General features: G+C 37.2%; 1 protein-coding gene across 1 annotated transcript in view; it reads right to left on the bottom strand.

The window, feature by feature from the left end:
* LOC149285990 (metaxin-2-like) overlaps positions 1 to 23,415 on the bottom strand; it is a 30,852-nt gene extending 7,437 nt beyond the window's left edge. The window contains exons 1-3 of the mRNA XM_089494680.1: positions 23,376 to 23,415; positions 14,009 to 14,055; positions 4,871 to 4,943 (exon numbers count right to left, since the gene is read on the bottom strand). Of these exons, the coding sequence (XP_089350806.1) occupies positions 4,871 to 4,943; positions 14,009 to 14,055; positions 23,376 to 23,415 (160 nt within the window). The remainder of the gene's footprint in view (positions 1 to 4,870; positions 4,944 to 14,008; positions 14,056 to 23,375) is intronic.
* Positions 23,416 to 27,118: the final 3,703 nt, after the last annotated feature.

Raw genomic sequence — 27,118 nt, 5'->3', positions numbered from 1 at the left:
TATAAAGAACTATGGAGGCTGTGCTGGTTATGCACAGATTTCCATGGCATAAATGGGTTAGTTACATGAGAGATCATTGATCTCCACAACTAGCCATTGAACAGTGGGACCCAAATGAAGTGACCTGCCCTGCTTATGCAGCAGAGAGGCTGTGACCCCCTACTTAGACCTGGTTGACCTAGGTCAGTATACAACACTACATAGTATTATAGGAAGTACAAAGTATTATAGGAAGAGAATTTGGGGCCAGTTAATATCTACCTAGTTCAGTCAAAAATAAAAATCTTTGGATACATCCACATCAGGATATTGACTTGATGCGACCATGTTACCACGGTCAAATAAAGCAAGGTGGCGATGACAAAGTCCTAACTCTGTTTTAGCGGATATGAGCTGTAATACAAAAAATAAAAAAAAGCCCACTAAAGAAAAGAAAACATAATGCAACTGGTAGTAAGTTTTTTAAAGCTACACACAAACTTTGCATGGTTCTTTCTTGCAGGACTCAAGTGATATCTGTAAAACTGTTTGAGGCATCTTCACCAAATGCTTACCCTCAAGCGCATGCAAGAAACCTGCTGTTAGACCTGGTTCATGAAAAGTTCAGGCAAACAGCAGGCTCTGTCATGGTTCCTTTCAACAGATTCCCTCTTCTCTTCCTCACAGTCAGCCTGAGGGTAATGGATGAGGTGGCATTGCACCAACAAAGGCCTCATCTGCATCAGTACTCTAATGTGTATTACAATAGAAACTGCAAGGAGTCAAAGCTCCCATTCACACTGTACGACCAAGTTAGAGGAGTGGAGAGATCTTTTTATATTCTGGCATCCATACTCAACACTTCAGACCTCCCTTACATTATTCATCCCAAGGGTGAAAATAACATACCTCCACTGTGATAAATCAGTGCATTTTTCCCCACACTTCAGCATCTGTATGATCAGGTTCATACATATGACTAATTTTAATATAATATTGCTTCAAAAATGTAATGTAAGTAATGTTTTTGCCTACTACACACCAAAATGCACTCATTGAATATTCATAGTATGGACCTTGTACACAGACTTTTATAAATCTTGAAAATGCAAACACAAGTATTTCATAAAAAATGCAGAATGGTAAATTGTATATTGAATTTTCACGATTACCTACTCAGCACTGCTTCAGTTTTGCAATTTATTTTTGATATTTAAATGCATTCGAGAAAATGAAACCCTAAAAATGCTAAATTAAAATTTCTGTATCACAGATACAGATTCAGTGTCGCAGATACTAACAGCAGCATTGAGTCGTGACCCTTCATTCTATTGAAATCTACTTATAAAAGGCGCAAGAGAAGAAACCCTACAAAAGAGCAAATACACACTAATATCAGGCTACATTTTCGTTATTAATTATTCACTTGTGCCACAGAGATACATTTATTCATTTGTCCAACTTAGTCCTGAGATCGGGTGTACTGTCATGGCGGTAGGATCGTTAACCGGAAATCAATTCATCAATTTTGTAAAAGATTTCACTAATCAAAGTGTTCTCTGCAATGGATTGGGTTGAAAATATGACCCGCTGATAAACAACAATGCTTCGCTGTGGTTTTCCTATTTACAGTACGATGTATTATATATGTTATATAACACCTCTTACAAAGCATGCAGACTGTGATTAAGTTGTATAGCTGTGTAACATCTACTATACAAGTGTAATGATTTTAGTATTTTACTATAACGAAAAGACCTCAAATATGCGTATGCTATAATGAGTCTATGCTATAATGAGTCTATGCTATAATGAGTCTATAGCCTAAAAGCTGCAGCAGAAAAAAATATGAGTGATTTAAAAGAAATATGTCACCTTTTTGTCCATATTTTGCAATATTTCACCCCTTTAATCCTTCCTTGGAAAAAAGTTTCTTATTAGTTTCTCTAGAGACTTAAACTACATAATTATTAATACATATATATATATATATATATATATATATATTATACAAGCATATATACACACACACACACAGACTGTCATTGCATCATCATTGTCTGTACTTACATGAAGATATTGCAATGAGTAAATTCTCTACATGATCATCTAGGCATCAGTTGGGTATGCCAGCATTTGCTCGAACCAGGCTTCAGCCCATAGCTTTTCCCAGCCTAGCTGGTCAAAGTTTGGGAAAAATAGCAAACCAGAGCCAAGCCAATTCAAACTCATCTACTATTATTACAAACTTTCCTTACAATTCATAGGGTTCATGGATTGGCTGAATGGTTCTTACCTGCTGCAAGAATGCCCAGGCCTGGTATCTACCTCCTTCTCATATATAATAAATTGGGACTACTAGGATCGGTATAGTGTGCCCCAGGGCTACTGCTAGTTATTTAATGACGCGTTAGACTTAAGTGAGTAATGTGTGAGGTCCGTCCGCAATCCAGATTTAAATAAATAGTCTCCCTATGACCGTGCTTTACCAGGTTTGTCAGCACCTTCTAGGTTAAATCTACGAACGATCTGTGCATGCCAAGGTCATCACACAATAGCAGGTTAAACTGTACAAAAGCCCACAAGACACCCAAGTATGTGCGGGCTTCTTTAATACCATCTCTATTACAATCACAAAGACTAAACCCAAAAGAGAAGTCTGTATAGTTCAATGGCAGCATCAAACATGAGACAGGACTCAATTTATGTTCCCTGTAAACAATCCACAATAACGGCTATAACGTTTTTGTTTTCCTCTAGTCTGTCTCTGGCCATAAAGCCTGTCCTTTCTGTCTGAATCTCCATACTGATGCTTTTTACCCCAAGACGCTGTAGGACCTTCATGTGTGACTATACCTGGTGGAATTGAAGCTAAATGCATTTGCCATCTATCACAGTAGCCTCTACATTTAGCAGCTGGCATCCCTATGTAGTCAGAAAAATTAGTATATGACATGTAAAATGTGCTTGGAAATGCCACAGGTATACCTGTAAGAGAAACACATTTTACAACAAAACCTCAAAAGAAACTTAAAAAAACAGTTGAGGTGAGCGGAATAGATGTCTTAATCAAATAGGTTGGCCTTGGAATGACCATTAGTAAATGATATTAATCTGTTTCTTCTCCCACGGTATTGGCACAAAGGCCAGGAGCTTTAACTGCTTTTCGATACTATATCTGAATCACTTGGCCTCTGCAGGCTTAATAACTCTTCCAGTGTTTCCTTGTTCAAGTTTTCCATTAGCTTTCCTATCAATTGATGCTTAGAGAATAGTTAGCTCAGCACCTTTCCCCTGAGATCAATATCCTCTTTATTGTGACACCTACAATAGCAGTAGAGTGGTTATTATTTTTAGATATTTTGTGGATATGCAGAGCTATCAAACCACTGTTTCTAATGTGTTACCAAGCCATGTAATAGTGCATAGCTCAGCACCGCTAAAGATTATTTTTTGACAGGGCACTCAATGTTAAACTCAATATTTCATTGCAAGCGTGTTCTTGGGGAAAGCGCTGAATTAGAATACTGGTTTCTAGATTCGATACCAAATAAATTCCCGTTCGGTTTGAAAACAGAATTGTTAATATCATTGTTTCTTCCAAGCGAAGCTTGATTGTTATTGTTATTCTATCATTTGGGAAACATTCGTAGAGCAGAGAGCATATTCTGGAGGTAACATGGTGTGAGGGTGATTAGTTGTGTGAATACATGAAGCATTATTGCCATACATTTTTCTAAATCCACCACTCTGTGTTCACAATCTGGTAATCACATGAAACATGACCTTACCTCCTTTTCTATCCACCCATGTTCTATTATAGCAGTATAGAAGGCTGTATATGCATTACTTTTATTGCTATGCGCCTATGACTCTATTACATCTAGATTATAAAGAATGCAAGAATAATCGAAACATAAATAATAGTTTTAGTCCATGAAATGCCCATAGTCACAAAATGCAGGTGAATAGAACCAAAATATAAAAATTGTGATTATTCACACAAAAAGATTTCAGTGCAAAGCTTTAAAGGAGATCTTATCACCATAGCAACCAATGCAATGTTTTTTTACCATTCCATTGTTGACTGGGTAATAACACTGTTAACCAGAACTATCTTATGTGCATAAACCCCAAAGTGAGTTATATATAAATAATTTGAAGTTTGGATACAAAAAATCCAAACATCACGTTATGTTTATCACCATAGCACTCAACAATTGGGACCTTTATATTGGTTGCTTGGGCAATAAAACTCCTTAATTCTTTAAAGCAATAGACCTTTAGCTACTTCCAGTATGTTCTTTGGACATTACAGACTTCTTACCAGTGCTGTGTTACTGAACGCTGGCCACAAGCCAGAAATGTATTGAAGATCATTCAGACACAGGAATAAAGTAGTACATTAAAATAATTGTTCTTTCAGCTCACAAACCCCACATGCTTTTTGGTGAATGGATTGTCGCAAAGATTGTAACATGTGTTCCTGTTTCACAACACCATATAAATCGAACATGAAGATTTTCAATTTTTTCCAATTACACGAGAATCAATTCAAGTATTAGAGAAGGTGACTTTTCCCACGTATTCATACACAATGAAAGGAGGCCTTAGGGTTTCAATTTACAGGATCTACTGACTGTGACTTATGTACTCTAAGCCTACAAGAAATATCTTAGCTTTCCTAACAGCATAAGGCATAACTGAAAATAATATGCCTATATTTATCATGTTGCAGCATTTTCAGGAAACAAGAATTAGAAGGTCTGGAAGCAAAATAAGCATGTGGAATAATGCAGATATATTTATGACTGGAGAACACAGGTGATGTTGCAATGGAATCTGGAACACAACTAAAAATCCAGCAAGTTAAATGAATACATGAGCTTACCAGATGGAGACATATATTCGGCATTTGCCCTGCAAGCCACCTGGACTGGCAGATTGCACATTCGTAAAAAGGCCTGAAAGACATTGAAAACAGAAATAAAGCATTTGTTAGCTGATGGCGAAAACATATAAAAAACAATATGTGGCGGCTCATTAAACGTGTTTACCGAGATTCTGCACTCTATCTAAATCTGTATCATAAGCACAAAACATAAAGCATCACAAACTCCATTCTGCAGATAGACAGGCACATTTACACTACTGCATAATGCATAATGACAAAGGGAATATATATTTATTTATTTATTAGGTGGGGGGACAAATATTTTGGGGACAAATTGGGATAAATTAGGAGACTGACACAATATTTTCCCAAATAGAAATGACCTTCAGAACAAAATAAAGTCACTTGTATTTGATGTTAGAAACAATAGCTAGACGTCACCTAGGGATTTAATATGTTTTTTTAATAAAGGATTCATTAAAATGGGGAGAAAACATATTTAAACATCCCGGGACAAAAGGAAAGTATACCTTCCTACTGCACTAAATGTAGAGCCAACAAACACTCGTTATTGGTGCATATGTAGTGCAAAGTGTTTTGAATGGGTTGCAACACTCAAGTATTAAGTGAGGTTAAGATAGTTTTGAAAGTTTCACAGAATTTTGTCACCATTCTTTTTGGAACATTTATATGCGCTTACATACTTTTAAAGGTTTGTTAAAATGCTCCAACAATATAAGATACGGTTAATAAAAAATGAGGCAGAACCAACTGAATATCCACATAGCAGCCAAAAAGGATATAAAAGATAGTAGGACCTTCAAGATTCTCCACTTTGGTGAAGAATGGTTTGTTATTTCTAGACCGGACTGCCCTTTTGGGCCCAGATGTATATCTATACATTATCTGTGAACCAAATGGGACTGCCAAGTTGTCAATGGTACATTAATGAGCAAGAACTTCAATCAGGGGTTTAAATTATGTAGGTCTATAAAGTCAGATCCATCAGTCATTTGTATTAAATACCTTGTATGTATAATACATTTTATTATGATTAGCCTAAATTATGTTAATTATTTTTATGCCCCTAAAGGAAACTAAATATTTCATGAAGTATTCAAGATATCCCAAAGATAATCATAATAAAATCTTAAAAACTAAGTATCTTTAATACTCTTTCTTCAATGTATACAGTATTGACTCTACTTTTTTTTCTAGAATAAGGAAACAGACAGATAGGGGGTAGGTTTTGTGAATTGACACAGGAAGGCATTCAAAAAACACAAACAAGGGTTTATTTAAACAGCCTCCACACAGGAAAGAGGGCAGACAACTTACATAATATTGTTCGAGATAAACACAATGGTCAGTTTACATGTGACAAGTAAGGACTATTTCTGTTCTAGGACTCAGTCCTGAAAGAATAGTCTCTGCTGGCAGCAAATGTCTTACTTTCAGTAGGTTTGGAGAAGACAGTAAACACAACAGGCTTTCGATAAGAGCTAAAGCAATGAGGAGAGCTTAGCAAGCTTAGGTTCCAGTGACAAGGGTCGCGATGACCTGAATTCTGCCTCAAAGCAATCAAAGGTGGGCCCAACTCATAGAAATTTACGGTGTGGCCCATGGATGACTATGACACTGCAAAGTTTACGGTCATTAATTCAGCTACTAGTTTAGGTTTCATGTAAATTGGAATTTACAAGGTTATCTCTCCCATGTTAACCATATGCAAATTAAGGCATTGCTGATTTAAACTTTAGGAGATTACTGGGCAAAGCCATGAAAGCTAAAATACTCAATAAATGTGAATGTTCTATAGGTCAGCAAACAGCATCGTATGTTTATATTAAGTGAATTTACCCCAAAAGTACTAATATATACAGCATATATAGGAGACGGACTACAAAAACCAAATGGAAATTAATTTCCATAAATGACAGTGTTCCATTACTTCCAGACAAAATATACCAGTGTAACACCCAGCCCTAATGTCATAACTTAGACCAAACAAAGACCATTTTTTCTAGAGAGATAAACATTTAAAATGCACACTTTCAAATCAGATTTTAAGATCCCTAAGCTTTGATACTATGAATAAAGGAAAATTAATATATGGGCAATAAATTAAGTTGATCTCAAGTCTAGTCCATGTCTGAATTACTTTATATCTATTGTGTGCAGTTTCATTGATGGCTCAGGAGACACTGTGTCTGCATTACAGTGGTTTCTACACAGATGATCTAAAGGCTTTCAGACTTTCAGTAATCAAACAATGGATAATAGACTCAGACAGCTCAGAAATTACAAAAACTGTGGTTGTACAGCCTAAAGGAAGCAGGGAAAAAATATCTCCGAGAACAGAGTTAAATCTAAGACTGTATAGCCATTAGTCATTTACCCAATTTTCTAGAGTAAACTGCAAAAAAAAAGAAAATTAGAGATGAATTCCAAAACCTTGTTACCAAACATAAGGAAAACAATAAAAATGTTACCTGCTTTTTTAAGATATAGAACAGCATGACTACATTATCCACCATAAATGGAATGATGCAGAAAGAGGTAGAACCTTTATTTAAGAGGCACCATAAAATATTTTTTATGACATCATCCATTACAGATGCAAAGATGATTAAATTACTCTTAATTTGAATCTTTAAAAAAATGTATTTTTATATATTCTTTCTAACCATGTTTTTTTCAAATCAAAACTCTATCCAATATACAAATAATACTAATAATCTTTTCTTCCTAACCTACTTTTTGTCAGAGTGTGCTTCACAACATGGTAATGTCTCCTAAAAGTCTATTCTCATTACATCATTTTGACTCTGGCCCTATGAATCACTGTGTGTCGCATTTGACATGGTGGAACCACATTGTTCCCAAATACCTGTCCTTAAGTACTATAAAAACCTCCTGTTTAGATAGCTTGAGGACACTTCGAGATTTAAAACTTAAGACTACAATTAATCACAAATTGAACTAAAATACCTTCAAGGAAGAGATTTCTGCTTGATTATAAGGTTTTTTTTGCCCCAGAAAAAATAATCTCGTTTTATAATCAAGTTCATCCTTTATTCAGACCTCAGATTTGCAGCACCGCCAAGCAGCCAACTAAGCTTAGGAGTTTTTCACTCTCCCTCTCTCACAATGTCTCCCCACTTTCTCCGCCAACTGTTTCCTTGTCCCCGTCTCCTTCTCCTGCCTCTTCTCTCTGTCTTTTTTCATCTGCTTCTCCCTGGAATCAGCTCCATTTCACAGGTACTTCCATAAAGGGGTGGGGCCTCCACACACAGCCTCTTCCCTGATTGGAGGAACAGGGGAAAGGTTGTCCCCATGGTGCGCCTTTGCGGAAGCACTCCAAGAGGCCAGAATGTTGCAGATGGATTGGCGGGGAAAAGAGATGAAGAAACGTTTCTCTTTCTTTGCAAGTCCATCTGCAATATTCTGGCCTCCTGGAATACATCTCCAAAAAGCCTTTTCTTTTTTTCCTTTCATTAAGATCCCAAGTTTGGGTGTTGTCATTAATCAGGGCTACCCTATAATCAAGCAAATTATGGTAGTTTTCAAGTTGTATTTGCAAATATGAATATCCTAGGAGTATATTACCTTTTGTAGGTTACTTGGTAAGACAGAATAGTAGTCCTGCACAGCTCTGTCCCCAAACACCACCACATCAGGGAAAAAAAATACATCTAAAAGGCCCTGAGAGTGTTTACCCTCCATGGTGCAGAGGCGGATCCTGTTCCATTAAATCCGCAAAGAACAGAAAACTTAAATACTTTAAAACTAATGATATTTAGTAACTGAGCCTACATAGTGTCTTGCTTCTCATAATAAAAAGATTTTTAGTGCTTTTGCTTGATGGGGTTGATGTGATAGCACGCATCACTTAATCAACTAATATGGCATAAGCAGGGCATGAGAGGCTGAGCAGGACATGCTGTTCAGAGTTTCTTTTTGTTACTGTTGCAACTTCCAAACTTTGGCAGTCAGGCAGATTTCACTTATACTGTAATACGTTTGAGAACTTTTTTTTTTAATTTATTTTTTTTTAAACTAAATTGTTACTTTTAGCAACGGTTGCATATTTACCTCTTAGTGGATAATTGTTTCAGTTTTTGGCATATGTATATGATTACTAAAGTATCAATATTATCTATAGTTACAAAGAGGTTGTAATACAAGATAGATCTTAATGACTGGCAGAAAAACTATTACATTCACTGCTTTCCATAATATAAATATTGTGTGTTTATGGGCATCAGCACCTTACATATTATACCTTAGTCAGTGAGCTAATATTCAAACTGCATTCAATTTCTTAAGGGATGGGGAAAAAATGCACCATTGTGTTTGTCAATCGCGTCACTCCTTTCTATATTCAGCTATACATTAATCAACGCAATTAATGGGCAAAATATATTACCTAGATAAATTGCAAAATATAATATATTTTACGTGGGGACTTTCAATATGTAAAGGGAAGGAGTTTAACTCTACTGCCAATTCTGCCTTTAGTGCATAGACCCAACAGCCAGTTCTTTCACTTTTCCAATCCATCCCAAAACTGCAACTCAAGAGATTATAAAATAAACATAATTTGACGACCATGTTTAAAGTTCTTATTTGTACCAAGTTGTTTGCATTCTTTCAGATTATCCAGGGAACTTTATTGACGGAATAGAATAAATCTGGTAAGTATTTATCAGAAACAATTTCTGAAATTATTTCATTATAATATTCTTTATATGTTGCATCCTTCCCAAAATGGTCCATGTTTTCTAGCTAAACGTATGGAGGGAGGGAGTGAGGGAAAGGGAGAGAGAGATGGTACACATGGAATGTTTTTCTTTTGGCCAGAGGGTGCCGTAGCCCAACACACAATGCTAGACAGGCCCAGGGTTGACGGTCCCACTATCCACACAAACATCGCATTCTGGATCTAGATGCTATGACTCGGAAGGTGCATTTGTATCATGGAAAAATTGCAAGGTAGCAATTTCACTGATTTTTTTCCCCCATTCTAATTACTTAAGCCTTTGGAAGCCGACATCATTACTGCCAGCTTTAAAGGGTGCGTCAAAGCACCACCAAGACCTGTATTGGAGGGGCCTACTTTGCACCACTACACTGTTCCTTGGAATACAAGAGACATAATCCTATATAGTTCCACCTTTTGTTTTATAATGACGGATGCAGTTTTATCCTGTGAACACTGGAAAGTGAACATAAAAATTGCCCATGTCCCATCCTGCACCAAAAAGGCTTAAATGTTAGTATAATCACTTTGTTTTAATTTGCTAAACATGCCATGAATCAGAATTAATTCAAAAAACCCTCTGTAGTGCAATTAATGTCTTTTCAATGGCTTAAGACATACGCCAAAAATTACAAACTGGTTGCAGATGATGTGAATCGTGAAAGTGGGATGCTTTTAGAAGCAGTCATTGAAATTTGCTGCCTAACTTTGCAGGCATAAAAAAAGAAAATAATTATAAATTTTTTCCCCTTTAGTGATGTACAACGTGTCTATTATAATTAGGCTAATTGCTGCATCTATAGCTCAACACAAATACGCTTCTTAATTGCGTTTGTGTCGATCTTCAAGAGGAGAAATTCTTTTATACCTGTGAATTGAATTTATAGGGAAGTCAGGTTAAGTTTGGAAAACAATTTATTTTGTGCCGCCGCTGAACACTTCAGTAATGGGATAATGTAATTGGCGGTGGATTTAGAAAGCCTAAATTCACTTGTAGCACATGGGAGGTACTGAAGATAAATGAAGATTCTATTTATTTAGCGGTAATTTCATCGCAGAACTGCATGAAAGATGCAGACACTCTAGTTGCAACTACATAGGCCGGGGCTTCTAATATGATAATATACCTGCAAAGGGGCTTGTTGAATCATTGGTTAGCTTACATTGATTACATGCTTTTTAATAGTAGTGTTCGGGACCCAAGGAATGATAGTTACCATCTAAACGACACTTGATAGGTACTTATCCAGTAACCAACCCGCAAATGGGTTTAGTGAACATGGTCAGCGGGGAGAACGGGGCTTGTAGACAGGAATCTAATAACCCGGTAGCAAATTCCACAAGGCAAAAAAAGCTTGCCAATTATGTCTTGCGTGATAAGCACATTCCTTTTCCACTTTAGTTGTTGTTCCAGCTGCTTATCTGAGGAATTTATTTGCATCCCGTTTATGCCAAGCACCATCTCACAGTAACATTTAACTTAAAACCACGTTTCCAATAAATCTATGCAATAGATCCTTAACCCCTGTCTTTCACTATGAATAGACTTACCTGTCCCCAAAGCTTATTTTATCCAACAGAAACACTTCACTCTTTGGGTTTGTGGAGTCTTAGGGGTTGTGAAAGTTTGTATAGTATTTCTTACCTGACTTTTTTTTTTTAAAACCAATTTCTTTACTTTATTAAAGAAATAACTATTTTTAATAACTTCATTTTATTATTATTATTAAAAATGTCATTCCTTCTTATTCCACAAGAATGTGGTTCTGTCAGCAATATTACGCAAAGCTACCAAGCCCATCCTATCTGCTGGACCTAAGTGACTTAAATTGCCTATGATGTCATCAGTCTACGCACAGTGCGTTATCAAGTACTGCTTCTTATCAAAAGGCAACTTTCCCACTGACAAGTGAACAGTGAAGCACACATGGTTTGCTTCACTAGCCAATAAAAAAATATGACACAGGGCTGTTCAATTGAAGGGTTATGCAAAAGCCTACTGTACAAGCAGTTAGGGATTGTGTTTTCAGTTTGAAATCTGGTATACCAAAACAGATCTACCTATACTCATGAGGGGGATCCTGAAAATCTGAACTTTGAAAGTATATTTAAATGTATAACCTGCTATTGATGTCTATCAAAAAAAACCACCACTGATGGATTCACCTGCTTTTAAGAACAGATATCAGCCCAGCTCTGTGGACAATCAACACAAAAGCAATAATGAATAATAAATCATTATTTTGTCTCCTTTACATTGCAAAGCCCTTATCTGAGATAAAATATATATATTTTTTTCCCATTCAGACACAACCTCAGCTGTGAATGGCTCTCTCTTCCAGTCTGTCATCATTCGTCTATCTTTATAGATCAAAAATTTGCACAATCCAAGGTTTGAATCTCTATTTAATGAACTTTATATACAAAAGTAAATTGTCTAGGGCTATTTGAATCTGATATTTCTGGAAAAAAAGTGCCCACAAATAACCATGGATACTATCAGCCGTCAGAAAAAGCTTATTAAAGTAAAGCATGCATTTTCAATACACACAGCTCAATTTATCATGGCAGTGACAGATACGGCACGAGTGCTGTAGTTGGAAAGTCCCTGTGTGTATATTTATATTTATTTATTTATAAGTACACACAAGACAGAGGTCTGGAAATAAATAACTAAGGTTTACCTTCCAGACTAATGCTAGGCCACCCATTATTAAAGGAACAGTTATGTTTGCTTCTCAGATCACTGAAAAGAAGAAATAGTCCATGACTATTCACAAGAAAAAAAGTACTACAATTATTTAAAGATGAATATGTACTAAATTATCCATTTTCATAGATACCTGAAAAAGATTTACATACACACTTTGCACCTAAAAATATTAATCTCATTGTAACTACTACTGCAATTAATTCCTAGTTTATTGTTATTAACATTTCTCCAGAGGATCTATCTAGGTATAAAGCACCAGGGCTATAACAATAAGATGAGGACACAAATTAACACTAACATTAAAGTTAACAAATGTATACAAATTTAACAATAAAGTAACCACACCAGCCTTGTCTCGTCAGATGTAAATAGGATAGTACGGCCCAAGAAAAATTAACATGGGGGATTTCTGACCTGATTAAATATTTCTGGGCAGAACTGGATCATTTAAATTAATGGGGATGATGTTCCCAATGCTAAACTTACTATAAAATGAAATACTGCATGTTTTGTAGAGTTTAAAAAAAAAAAACATTTTTTGTTTTCTTTCAATTTGTTTATTTTATTCATCTGTTCAATTTGTGCACACATACCGTGAATATATTATCACATAAATATCTATATATGTCTTAAACATGCAGGTATAAATTACAGAAGCTGTGAGCTTGATTTTGAACAGGGCCCGAGTCTTTTGATTCATACTCAGATATGATTGCTATGCCTCTTTCCAACTACAGTCTACGCAGCAAAACGGTATGGAATTACATCAAATGTCAAAAGTGTCTGGCAAGCATCCCTGATGGTTAAGAGGATTTAGAAAAGTCTTCCTCAGATATAAGCAATGACATTTATTACAAAATCTACAGCACTGTGTATGTATATATATATATATATATATATATATATATATATATATAAAAACATTTTTGGAAACTAAAACCTAATCAGTTAAATAAAATTCTAAAAAAAGAAGTTTTATATAGTATTTCTATTAGTAATTAAATTAAAAAATGATATCAAAAGTCGGTCTCATATATATATATATATATATATATATATATATATTCCTCTGCATTCTCACTGCTGTCTCAGTTAAAAGATGAGATGACCTCAGGATGAAATGAACTCAGACTAAGCTAAATAAGTGAAGTTGCGCTGGGGAATAAGACACTAATGGGCCTTCCACAAGTCTTTTTTTTTTTTGACTAAAGACCATTAGGCCTAAACATTGACACAAAAACCACAGACAGTTCATTTTATAAAATGTACTATACAAGAATAGAAAATGAAATAGACAGGCAAAGCCATTATCCTCCTTCATTTAAATAGTTGGTATGTTGAATAAAGCCAGACACAAGACATGGTTGAATGTTCCAATATTAAAAATTCATAATTTTTATATAGGGAGATACAATAAATAAACAATGTAGCATAGTCTATCTTTAAAAGTAATGTACAGGTATAGGTTGATGAGCGGATCAATGTCAGTTCACATCCAGTGAACCTCATTGGATGATCTAGGCAATACAATGGCATTGCTTGAATTGAGAGATTGTTAAGAGTTGGCAGAAAACTTAAAAGGCAGGTGGCTGTAGGTCACAGCTGCAGATTTTTAACAAGGTACAGCAGTGAAGCTTTGATTTGAAGAATAAATCATTACCTGAACAGCAAGACAAGATGCATTGTCAGACAGCAAAACCTGGTCACCTGAAAAATAGCAAAAAAAAAACACAACAGTATTAACAGTGAGAATGAAGGGGCTCCTAACGAAATAGCATCAATCTGTTTTCTCCAAGATAAGTAATTCTCCTTTAAAATTACATATTTTAATTATTTTTATAAAAAACTTGCAAAAGATAATGAATTGATGGATGGATAAACCACAGTATATACCGTATTTGCTTGATTATAAGATGGCCCCCCAAAAATTTCAATATTAAATTTAGAAAAAAAGAAAAAGCCTGAATATAGGACTACCCTATAAGAAAAAAGTTTTACTAGTAAATATTAATTCACATGTAAACTATTTTTTCTTATTTAATAAAAGCTATGATCGAGAAAAACGCATTTATTTTATTTGCCAACCTGCACCCCAGTTATGCACATCTGCCCCACGGCTTGCTACTGATATGCCTTAGACCCCTATATGCCACTCTGCCTCCCTGATATGCCTTATACTCCCTATATGCCACTCTGCCTCCGATATGCCTTACACCCCCTATATGCCACTCTGCCCCCCAGATATGCCTTATACCCCATTTGCCAATCTGCACCCCAGATATGCTTTATACTCCCTATATGCCCCCCCTCCGACTTACCGTTGCATCCCTAGACTGGTCCCACCGTGCTCCAGACTCCCTGTTGTCAAGTGGGGGCAGCCAGTGGACATCTGCGCGCAACCACAGAAAGGTCACGTGACGCCGGCGCTCTTTTATAGAAGCCCCGGCGGAAGTGGCATCAGCAGGGTTAGGTTGTCTGCGCGCATCCTGCAGGCATCCACCGACCTCTATTTCAGGTCTGATTATAAGATGGCATTGAATATAAAACGAGGGGTATTTTTCAGAGCATTTGCTCTGAAAAAACCTCATCTCATAATCCAGCAAATACGGTACATAGTTTATGAATTTTTTTTTACAACCATGAGTTAACTTCTGTGCCCCTTTTGATTAAACTACTGTAGACCTGTCATCCAAAAAGCTTGCTAAACAAGGCCTACTTAAAGGGACACTCCAGCCATCATTTGCACTTTAAAGCATATTTTAGCTGCAAGGTCCCTTTAAATTAAAATGCTGCCTGTCTTGTAAATGCAAGAGGGAATTCTGTAGAATCCCTTATATGCATTTGTCACTTTCCCCACGCCCAGCTACTTTCCATGCAGGAGATATGCTCGGCCAAACACATCTACTGCCATGTGACATACTTACCCCCAGACAGCTCCAGCGCTGGCTCAGCAAACATCAGGAGAGGTGTGGATTCCACACCTGGATGGGAACACTTTCCTGCCACTGATCATGGTGAGAATTGTCAGTCCATAAACAGGGGTTACGTTTTAACCCCTTGGTGACAAAGGATGTAGTAGCATTTCACAGAAATCCAGCAGTTGATGCCAGAGGATGAATCACGTTAAGCATCGGCAGAGCTAAATCCCTGCCGGGACGCAGCAGATCAATTGACAGTCTGGTCTTCCTCCAGCTAGCTGGGGCAAAACTGTGTGGCTCCAAGCGGAGTTATCTAATGTAAGTGCCCTCAAAGGTAAGCACTTTCACACTCCAGAGCTTCTGTTTGGGCATCCCTTTCAGGAGATTCCCTCTTTCTAAGGACAGGTCTCCTAGCAGTTTTCCCTGCTGCTGATCACACTGTTTAAATCTTTGTGACAAGTGTTACAAACCAAGGGCTTAGCCTACATTTCTGCATGGAGGGAGACACTAAGCAAACACGCTAATTTTCTGCTTACTCCACAGAATCAAAATTACAATCTTCTTAATTTAAATTGTGAAAGTAGCTAGAACAGTAAGTCCATTTCATCTGTCTAGGATGTCATTTGTGCCCAATGGCAAGACCACATACAAAATTATCATATAGCTGGTGTGCACGTTTCACTAAACTAAGATCCTGGATATAGTTTTATAATGAAACAGACTACAGATATATGAGACTCCTACAACACAGAAACATGATCAGAATTTACTGAAATACTGAAGTTACTATAAAAAAAAAATAAAAGCAGATTAAAATGCATTTTTTTTTAAATTCTGTATGTATTATATCCAGGCCTTTTACACATCTACCCAGCACTAACAGGATTATTTGTGTAATAAAGATCCTTCATTGTGTCACTGCAATAATTGCCTGTTACATTATTTATAAAGGTTTGTTTAAGCTTCGTGTAATGTGGTTGCTTTATAAAATGTTTACAAAAGGCAAAGAAAAATATACCACTGCTCTACAAGCCAACTGAAGTACTGCATCACACAAAACAAGCTTGCACTTGAAATTGTGAGCAGTGTTAAGGTATGTCAGACAAAAGAGGGATGACAAGATCACAGCAATAAAAATTCCATGCCTAAAAGACTATGGGCTACCGTCTATTAGTCTTCATTACTTTGCAGCCATGTGACAATTGCAGCAGGCTGCAGAACCCAAAATGTGGGCAATAATGTAATCTGATGATATATGAAGAGCTGCTAAAGGGAGCATGGACCGCTGCAGCCCGTGTATTTTAAAAGATCCGTGTATATCACATCCCCAGCCATTAGCTATGACACTTCCAATATGTGCTGGCTCAGCTATTTTTCTCTCCAGCAGCAGTAACCATGCCAACACAGCCTGTATCAGAGTCGTTTCATATTGCTTGTCAACAGTCAAAACGAGAACATGCATAGCATGCACTAGAAATCCTTCTGGCTCTTAGGGGGTTAAATAGTAGCAGATATTGTTATATTAAATGGGAAACGATAAACAAAAAAGAGCAGCAATACTCACTTTTCAGAGGTTGATAAAGAGTGGCATTTTCAGGCCATGGTTCTACGGCTGCGGGGGAAAAAAAAGAGAGTTTTAGAGGGGGGGGGGATAAAATTCCAACAATGATTAGATTAGACTAGAATTGACAAACCGATACATTAGGTGGAGAGGGCCCTGCTGGCAAGCTTACAATCTTGAAGTGTTTAATTTTGATATTGGTAAGCTCAGGGCCATCAGGGGGTACAACCAGTACCAATGCATAGGGTCCCTGACAACGAGAGACACTCATTGGCTCTCATGGCCTTCTATCCAGGACCAAGATCTTCCTGGCATTGGCGCCTAGTGGCCCCACTACAAGCATTAATCCAGTTTTAAGGTTAAAGGAAGATATTTGTTCTTGTTTTTAGATGGAACATCCCATGTGTGAGAGGGCGACACAGCAGAAAGAACCACTTCATCTCTCAGCCCTCTGAAGAATAAGGCTAATTGCATACATAAGATGTTTGCTTACCAGGAACCTTGTAAGCACTTTATAAATAAAGGTACATTGTGCTGAAAGCAAACATGGCCTGATGTGCCCTTTCCTAGAACCACCAACGACAAACAGTCACATATTTTAGTGGCACTGCATCTTAGTGAAAAATGAATGAAAGCAAGAAAAGTCACTTTATTTCTGCACAGGTTTTATACCACACATCAATTCACTACTTCAGTCCATAAGAAAAAGACAAGTATTTGATAGAGTCATTCTTCTCAAAATGATTGACAAAGATAAATGTTATAAAAAATCCATCTTTTAAAAAAATGTCAGATTTGTCAAAATATCAACATTCTACCTAAAATCATGGATTGTGTGATTTTCTGACTCATAGTAAACCACAATTTCTTTCTCATAATTAAGTCTGGACAAATCAATATAGAGTGTCAGGGTCAGAAAAATAAAACATAGAATTTATGAGCTAAACATAATTCCAGGAAATATTCCAAAATAGTCTACTGCCATTTGTTGAGTAGAGAAAGGCATACTAGTCAATGAGAGGGTAGTAGATGAATGGAGCAGCCTCCCATCGTAGAGTGGGGGAATTTAAATGTGCATGGGATAGGCATAAAGCTATCAAGAACCCAAGACAAGACCAAGGATGAATCAAGGTCTTTACATCAAGAGAAATGGACACACTAGATGGGATGAATGATTCTTATGTGCCTTCACAGGTTTCTTTGTTAGACCAATCAGTTAGGTTTGGCACCATAAATAACAATACTTAGTTATAAGACTCTCTTTGTGTACTTTGATGGTTTAAAAGAATCTCTAGCACAAGAAAAGCTTATAAATAGACTTTGTAAAGTGCTGCATTATTCCATGTGAGGTGAAGAACAGTTTGAGAGCAGTAGGCATTGAAATTACACACTGCTACAGCTCTGTCATATTTCCAATCCATCAAGTTGATTAATGTTATAATAACTCCATATAAACTTATCATTCACGCTGTAATGAAGTCAAACCCAGTTTATTCTTGGGCAACGCACTCCTCTAGGCAGTAATGCAGGTAAATAAAACAGCTTGGAGAGCTAACAAATTTTCTTGCATTTTATATATTCAATTAATATACGTGAACTATTTCAACCCCTTGGATGTCGGCCAAATGAGCAATGGTATTGCTTTGCAGTATAAGCCACACGCCTTCTGGACCTCAGGGGGTTACAAGGTACAGCTTGAAATCATATGCAGCGCTGGCTGATTATGACAAAGACTATACAAACAATGACATGTCTTCTAATGCTTCCTCTCCCCAAGATTGTATACATTAATTATAAAAACGGCCTGCGTACCCTTCTAATGAGATCCCACTACAGAAGGTCATATTTTGGGAAACAAATGCACACTAGAGAAAGAGAAGAGCTGCATCAAGAGTGGAAAGTGTTATCACTAAGTGCGCAAGAAGTGGAACGTGTGAGCGTTTCTCAACCCGTTTTTAATGATGACACATAATGTACATCTTTAAGATGTAAAATAAAATGTAAATACTTACCTTAGGGAGAAGCTGCAGCTCCACATCATTGGCCTTCCTCCATGGTCTAAAATTCACTGACTGGATGCTTCAAGTAGCCAAAGAGAGGCAGGAAAGTAAGCCCACTGAAATCAATGTAAGCAATTTCTACTCGTGTGCACAGTTCCCTCCTCGCAGTACACACTGTATACCATATTTCAAAAGTTGTGTGCAGCTGAACACATCTCCTATACAACAAATAGTGCAGGGGTGGGGCAGCGAAAGGGGTAAATGGATTTGACAGGATTGTGCAGAATCCCCCCATCGCATTTAAAAGAGAACTTGTATGTAAATTTAAAGGGACAGCTCAACTGTAATATGCACTGAAGTGCAAAGGATGGCTAGAGGAACCCCTTTAAACTCTCTTCTCAAAATTTCCAAACACTTTGGAGGCCCTTTGCACGTAAACGTAAAAGAGGGCTGCCTACATCATGTCTAAGACACTGAGCACATATTCAGATGAAATGGCACAAGAGCAACAATAAAAAAAAGTCTTCCATTAGTTATGATCAATAAAGGAAGTATTAGCTAACCTGGTAATTATATGCTGCCTGAACATCAGCCTATTCCTCCCACATTCATAAAAGGGCAGATCAATTTCAGAAGGGATACCAAAAATCAATAGACTCAAAACATTGAGCTATGAAGGGTCAGAAACCGTGTCCATGGGAGTGATGACCCATTGGCTTTACCCCAAAAAAATGAACACAGTTTTGCTTGAGTGGAGATATTTTGCGGTCTGAATTACTTGAATATCTGTCAAGGTTTCTCAAAGCCAAGATAGGAATACAAAGCTTTGATGTGAAGAAAAAACCCCAAAGGATAATATTTGTTTTTCCGTAAGGGAAACAATTCGTCATATTGATACTAATATACATGTTCCTGGATATTTAACAGATAGAAAATTCATTATATATTTCACTTGACTAAGTAGAAGACATTTTCTAATAACTTCTGGTATTGCATTCCTGGTCTTATTCAATTGATTTACAAGACCAAGAAAATTAGTCTTAAGCTATTTTAATAGAAGTTGCAAAGTAAGGATGTTTGTTAGCTATATCAATGATTAAATGTTCACTTGCCAAGTGGGGGGAAAATCTTCAGTGGACAATTTTATAAAAGAATCTATTACAACGTAATGTCTTACTAATTAATCAGCAAGGAAATTGGAGTATAAAACAAATAATCTGAAAAAGCAATCTAATGACGAGGGTGAAAAAATAAGCAATCTGGAAATATGAATTCATTGATGCATGTTGAAAAAAAAGATGCCTTAATTTTAGAAATGAGATGAAACCTAGTTTTTTTCTAAGGACTTTCCATGGACACGTATTTAAAGGGATGGAAACAAACATTTTTGTTGCATTTTCCACCATTGCATTGAAAGTCCAATGACTCACCCACCTGGTCGCTAAATACTTTTAAGGGCATTTATGCTTTATCTGGGTTCCTCGTCTCCAATATGGTTGCCTATGATATTTAAAGTGCATGGAAAACGTTCCTATAAATGAACAAATAGTAATAAATCACATTTCATGTATTTGCTTAGCAGAGGACAACGGTCCCCTAGGTACCAACTAGGCTGTCTAGAATAGTCACCCACAAGGTTGTCTAGAATATCAAGGGCTTTAGGCAGCACTTCTTCTCTGCCTGGATACTTTATTTCCTCCTTTCCTAGGCTGTTCCATTTGGGGAATATGTTGGATAGTTACTGCCTTATCAGAACTGAGTATTAACCCCTCCCTCCAGCAGAAATTTACCACCCAGACCCTGGCTTTATGGTATAAAGTAGACCACTGGTCCCAGAAAACGTAGATAGAGACACACAAATAGACGAGATTGTATAGGTATGCTTGACAGTTGAGGCCAAGTGAATTGTAATGAGTGGGTATCCCAATAAAAATGAGACCACGTCTTTCCTTTTAAAGAATGACATCTAAAGAAGCTTTTTGGTAACCTCGGAAATTGACATTTTACTCATAAAACATACATTTCTCTTTTTGCTGTATGAAGCCCAGTGAGAAATTTCACTGAAAATGATTAACTACTGCAAGGGCGCTCACAAAATATCAATAGCAAGAAAGCAGAACGCGTAGTCGAGAACTCAATGGCTCCAGAAACACATATCTCATTAAAATTATAAAACCATGGAGCCGGAAAGAACACAATTAGAGATGTTTTGATTGGCTGGCTTCCTAGTCTGGACATGCCGAGGAGTTTCATAGCAAACAAAGAGACTTAACAGAAAGCTTCCCTGCTCCCTTTCTCATTATACCAAATCTCAATGTACTCTAACTCCCAGAATGTTCTTTCCAGCTTTGAGAAGATACAAAAAAAGATATCTATTTTAGAAAAAAATAACCAAAGATACACAGCCCTTACTTCAAGCGTTTGATTAATAAAATTAATATTTCACTATCACAAGCAGTGTTATAGAGATTCCACCCTATGTTATATACATTAGTCTTATCCTTGGAGAAGATGCATGGCTACCATATGAAGCAGGTAGTCAGGACCAACTTGGCAATTTCCTGTTCAGTCATTATATAATTCTAATATGCCTTATTACAAAATTTCATATAAACCGGACTTTGGATTTTGTTAAATCCAGGTGTGTGAAGCATCAATGTGATGTTAAACTTAAAAAAAAGTAACATTTTGGTTTCTATCATCATTCATAATTGCAGAACTCCCACAGTTAACAGATCTCCCTAATCGATTTCACGTCAAGTTAATGTAGATCCACTTAATATTTACTGGTCTAAATTCTCATCTCTTCCTGCACTAGAGAGAGGGAAATCACTTTAATAAGCATTGAATAACTAGATTTCCCCTATGTTCTCAAGACATTTTTTTTTCTAGAGACCATGCCACCAATAACCGGTGGTTTTGTGTCCCGGCTGAAATCCAGTAATATTAACGCCAATTAATTACAAACTAATACATATTTAGCGACACGGGCAGAAACAGAGATGTCAAATCTCCAGTAAGACAGCTCTATCATTCATCGAGACTGTACTTTGGGATGGTTCCCTGCATGATGGCCAATGACAGCTCCATTTCTTCATGCCGCTGACTTGGGTCATACCAGTGAAAGTCAGTTTCTAAAAGATACACTGGGGTTTATTCACTAAGGCATGAGTTTGCAGATAAATGTGCCAGAGCAGTTGCCGTTTCATATCACTGACTTCCTTAATCACAATGAAAGGCAAAGCGAGTTTCCCAGTAAAATGTGTGATTTCATCAGTCACCCATTGATCCATCCATTCTGCAGGACCAGCTCACTCATTCCTGCGGAGGAATCTTGAAAGGCTTGGCCGTGCTGAAATCAGTGATAAACCTACAAACTCCATAGTGAATAAATTCCAGAACAGAGATGTGACAGAAACGCAATAATATAGAAACAGAATTCACATTCATATATTATTTATATCTGACTTGTGTTAACCCATGCGTTATAAGCACACTTGGGCACTCTCCAGGTTTGACCCTCCAGGTGAAGCACCAGTTTTCCGGTCAACACCCGAATCCTCCGGGTCGTGGGCCCCATTCCCCCTTTAAATGGGGGGGGTTTCCCATGACGTCAGAGGGACCGCCCACCGACATCAGTGGGCAATCCCAGCCGCATCCCACAAGGGAAGGCTCCGGGTAGCCGGAGCTAAAAAGTTCCCAGGTATGATTATAACGATCATTCCTGATAGCAGGATTGCCAACTTTGCCTATCACAGAAATTTTTCAATTTTGCTTGTAGCCAAAAAAACTAAAACGTAAATTGCAGTGATGAAGCATTACAATCTCAATGGGACTCATTTATAAACAGGGATTTCTGGTGCTAAACGTGACAGCGGTATGCATTGCTAAATCACTGAGAACAGAGAGTTTGAGCACAACATTTAATTCATTGGCCAAGAGTTGATGTCTAACTTTGCTTCAGAATTAGTGGCCTTTTAAAAGGTGAGATCCCCTAGAAAATATGTTTTCTTCTCTATCATGAAATACAGCACTGTATACAGTAATATATTTTAGAATTAACAAAAACCTGATTTTTTTTTTTTGTTCTAACAAATTTCTATCTCCAGACCCAGCAGGCTGCCACTTGTCATCACTCATTGTATTTTAGGTGACTTCCCCTTCTCAAACACCACACTGATTCTTTACAGCAATGCTTAAGAAGTCTGTCCCTCTATAAACGTTCATAAATCCCACTGGGTGATTGAGACTGAGCCATTCTATCGTTTACCACTGTAGACTAAGCTAAAAACACAAGAGCTGTAACACATACAAATGGCTATTATTCAGTACCCTAAATACAATATCTTACCCAAAATACTAGAACTATTTTAAAAAAAGAAAACAGCGCAATATTTCCAAAAGCGTGTTTAATCTGGTGCTAGAAATAAATACATTTGGTGGGAAATGCTTTACGAAAAGTGCACTCGTTTGCTTTGGGGTGTTTTCACAGCACGGAGCCGGCCAGCAGCCAACGACAGAGACAGGCATAGTCGCGACCCGGGTTACCTGCTATCTGGGACACAAAGGCATCGGTAACGAGAGACATTGCTCCGCACAATCCACATGGAAGGTTAAGGTCACAATAACAGGAAGTTCGTATCCAGGTGACAGCTTTCCCCGGTAGTATTTCTGCCGGTATCCGGGGCAACGGCAGTCAGTTTACAATTACATATTAAGGCGTGTTGGGTTTATGAGGCAGCGTTTACGGCGTTCAACTGTTTACAGAAAACAGTTATACTACTCATTAAATCAAATTTGATTAGTTTTTAACACGCTAAACAGTAGTTACGGTGAAACGTCATAAGGAGGATAGACTCCGCAGCCGCCATCATTGTTTTGGGCAATTTCTATTTACTTCAATGTATGGGTGATTATTCATCAAAAAAACGTTATAGTCTCCACATGCCTCTAACTGTATGTTTTTGGATGTGTATGATGTTCCTGTGTTTATTTTACTACAAACATGTAACCTATTGCTCCATTTAAAGAGAAATTAGTAATTATATAATTTGATGGCTATCGCTTCGCCTTTTAATGTAGAAAAAAACATAAGCTCCCACAAACTATCCTTTTTTATTTCAGTTATAGCCTTTAAGAGTTCATACTTTAAGAGGATTTAGAGTCAGCTAGTTTTCTAGACATTTGTAGGCTTTACGTACCACTTCAAAATGTGTATTTAGAACATTTCTGGCAGTTTCCTTATACTTAATAAATCCATTGTTAATATTTCTAGGCTTTACTGAGTCAAGAAATGTATTCCTACTAAACCCCATGCCAATATTTCACTTCCAGTTTTGCAGCATCAAAAGAGTCGTTAGTGACCCCCAAAAATGACTCTGTCCTTACCGTTAAAGAAAACATCCAAAGGTTAAATCCATAAGATATGACCATTATTTAACATTTTACAATAAAATGTAACATTTTCCTACATGTGCAATATTGTCTTTAGATGTCTTCCCACAAGTGACTTCTTCGCTTCTAGGCAGAGTTTTCCATATAAGTGAAACAAGATGTAGTAATGTGTTCAAATCCTTTATGTAACTGTAGCCCAGAAGGGTCCTGAACGCTCCCAACAGTGCTGAGAGGTATTCAAAATCCAAGATTATTTTTGTTTGCATTAGCATGTCCGTTGTAATGATGTGGAGTGCCTCCTACAGTCCTTACTATTCATTGAGTATCAGAAAACCAGCACCAGACTGGTCCCGGGGTATAAAGCATAGTTGGAACCCGCAGGTGTCTTTGAAACACACATTGTTTGTCACTTGCCATCCCCTCCTTTTGCACAGCCATGTGTAACAGATAATGTATGCATGGAAACAGAGAGATGGCAAAGTGTTCTGACTCTTTCAACAGTCAGTTTTAGGCTATTTTAAACCATCTCCATAATAGGTGGTGGAAAATAATCATTTTTAGAAGAGGCTACACAGGTCCAAGGTTTGTACAGGAGTCCATATGTCTGGATACAAAACAGGTACTTGGTTCCAGAAAACCTGACAGGTGGACTCAAGACTGGCCATTGTAGCGTGGGATCTGCGAGACACAGCTAACCACCATGGAAAAGGCTTCAGTGCTGCCAATGCCACTCAGAGTAGTGATTGTTTGATGTCACTGTTGCCCTTACAGACTGTAAAATGAGAATGGCTGCTGAAAACGGGAAGACCTTATCCAAACAGCCTGGCATTGGCACAAGCATTAAGTGTGTAGGCACTAGAATATAACACCACACAAAGTGTGTGTATAGGTGTAAGCCTGATTTTTTTGAGGGGTAAGTGGTGTGCAGACATTTGCAGAAAGCAGAGGAACACATAACAAAACAACAAAATACAAAAAAAAAATACAAAATAACAAAAAAAAGAAACATAACAAAATACTCTAAACCCAATAAAAAGACATTAAAGAGGTGTAACTTTGTGAGATATTTTCTACAGCTTAAACATTTTGATACCACCTCTGTTGCTGCTTTCCATACTCATGTTTACTAAATCTACCATCCAGGCCTATGCGGCATAATGAGATTCCTTCTTTCTGTGGTTCCTGTCTAAATCTGGTCTTGCTTGACCAAAGGTCACAATATTATTCTTACCCTTTTATATATTGTAAGCTTGTTTGAACAAGTTTTTGTCATCGACTGTTTACCCACTGTACAGTGATGTGGAAAAGTAGAAATAGTGATTATTTATAAACAGCAATAGTATAAATTGAAATTAGTCACTTGAAGAATGCTAGGCAAAGAGATAATACAGATAAGGATACAAGGTACTTTTTAATTTCTTGTCAACTGTGTGAGATGAACTATCTCATTTGCATATGCTGGGTATTCAATAGATAGTTGGAATTGTATAGACCAAATAAGTACACCTACATACAGTTATATTGATCATATTAGATCTCACCTCTGCAGCATAGGAATATATCTGATATATGCCTGTAAGTATTAGAATGTGTGCAAGCCACGTTAACTTTGCACTTTTATAATTCAGCGCAGGATTGTTTATAGACCTGCCCATAGCAGCAAAATTGTATTTTGCTTGCTGCAGTTAAGAGATTTTTGCTTACCTTAAGCACACAAAATATGTGGTCATCTCCTCACAAATCTCTTTTATACATACTGCCATTATATTAAAAAAGGATCATCTTTAAAACTATTTGCCTATGCTCTCAACTTTATTAGATAGCATTAGTCCACTTATAATATCTAAAAGATGTGGATCTCTGAAGCAGCAGTTCTTAGCCAATATAATTCAGTTGTCTGAGTGCTGAATAAGACAACGTAATGCTCCTAATTGAATGTCTCTAGATATATCCTAATCATAAACCTTACGTTGCTAAATCTGTATTCCTGTGAACTGAAGTTATTTTACTTGAGATCACTTATAAACATTTTACATAAGCTTATGGATTGGTTGGACTTGGTGGACTTTTGTCTTTTTCAGCTTAAATTCTTAAAATGGGTTGGTATGTTCAGGGCTGGACTGGCAATGACAAGGTGGCCCTAGCACTTTAAGACCAGAGGCTGCCTGATGACATAAGTGCAGCCAACAGCTGGATATTCGCTTACCTAAGCATAAAAATGTGAACAGCCGGAAATATCCAGCCTTTGGCCGCACACGCAGCACCTGATCTGCATACCTTGAAACCCTCTAAATAAGCTGACTGTGAGACTCAAGAAATATTAAGCCTTTAACAGCCCACCAAACGTGTTACTCAAATGGCTCTAATATCAGTCCTCATGGAAACCTTGACTTGTCATTATTTATAGATACACTTAATTGAGTCACCTGCATTTTAGCAGCAAAAGCACCAATTGGAAGTCATTTGTGATATCAGCAGTGTACACTAGAAAAGCGTCAACTCAGAGACTATGTGACCCTAACAATCTTCCCCTTCAGAACCTGAGATTAGGATAAAAACCCTGACACTCAGGGTTCCCAGGTATGCCAATCTGTAATTGGAGCAGCAGATTGGGTAAATTTGTGGCACAGTTGACCAGTGGTTGCATGGTGTGCCAGGTAGTTCCCTTCCTCATTATTTTATATGTATTATATTACTAGACTGCAATACCTATGTAATATTGCACACAATTTCAAAAACATTTCAGTCCATACCTCGTTGCATCCAAACCAAACCAAAATCATTATATACAAAAGTAAAAGTGCACACCAAAGATATCTACTGAAGACAGGAGGCAATTTATTCTCACATAGTGGGTATCATAGATACACACTCCAGGTGCTATATAAAAGCTAAGG

The sequence above is a fragment of the Sceloporus occidentalis genome, unplaced genomic scaffold, assembly GCF_023333645.1.
Source record: "Sceloporus occidentalis isolate IW3139 unplaced genomic scaffold, rSceOcc1.0.p SCAF_74, whole genome shotgun sequence".
In the NCBI taxonomy this organism is placed as follows: domain Eukaryota; kingdom Metazoa; phylum Chordata; class Lepidosauria; order Squamata; family Phrynosomatidae; genus Sceloporus; species Sceloporus occidentalis.
This window is presented reverse-complemented; position numbering and strand designations above follow the sequence as displayed.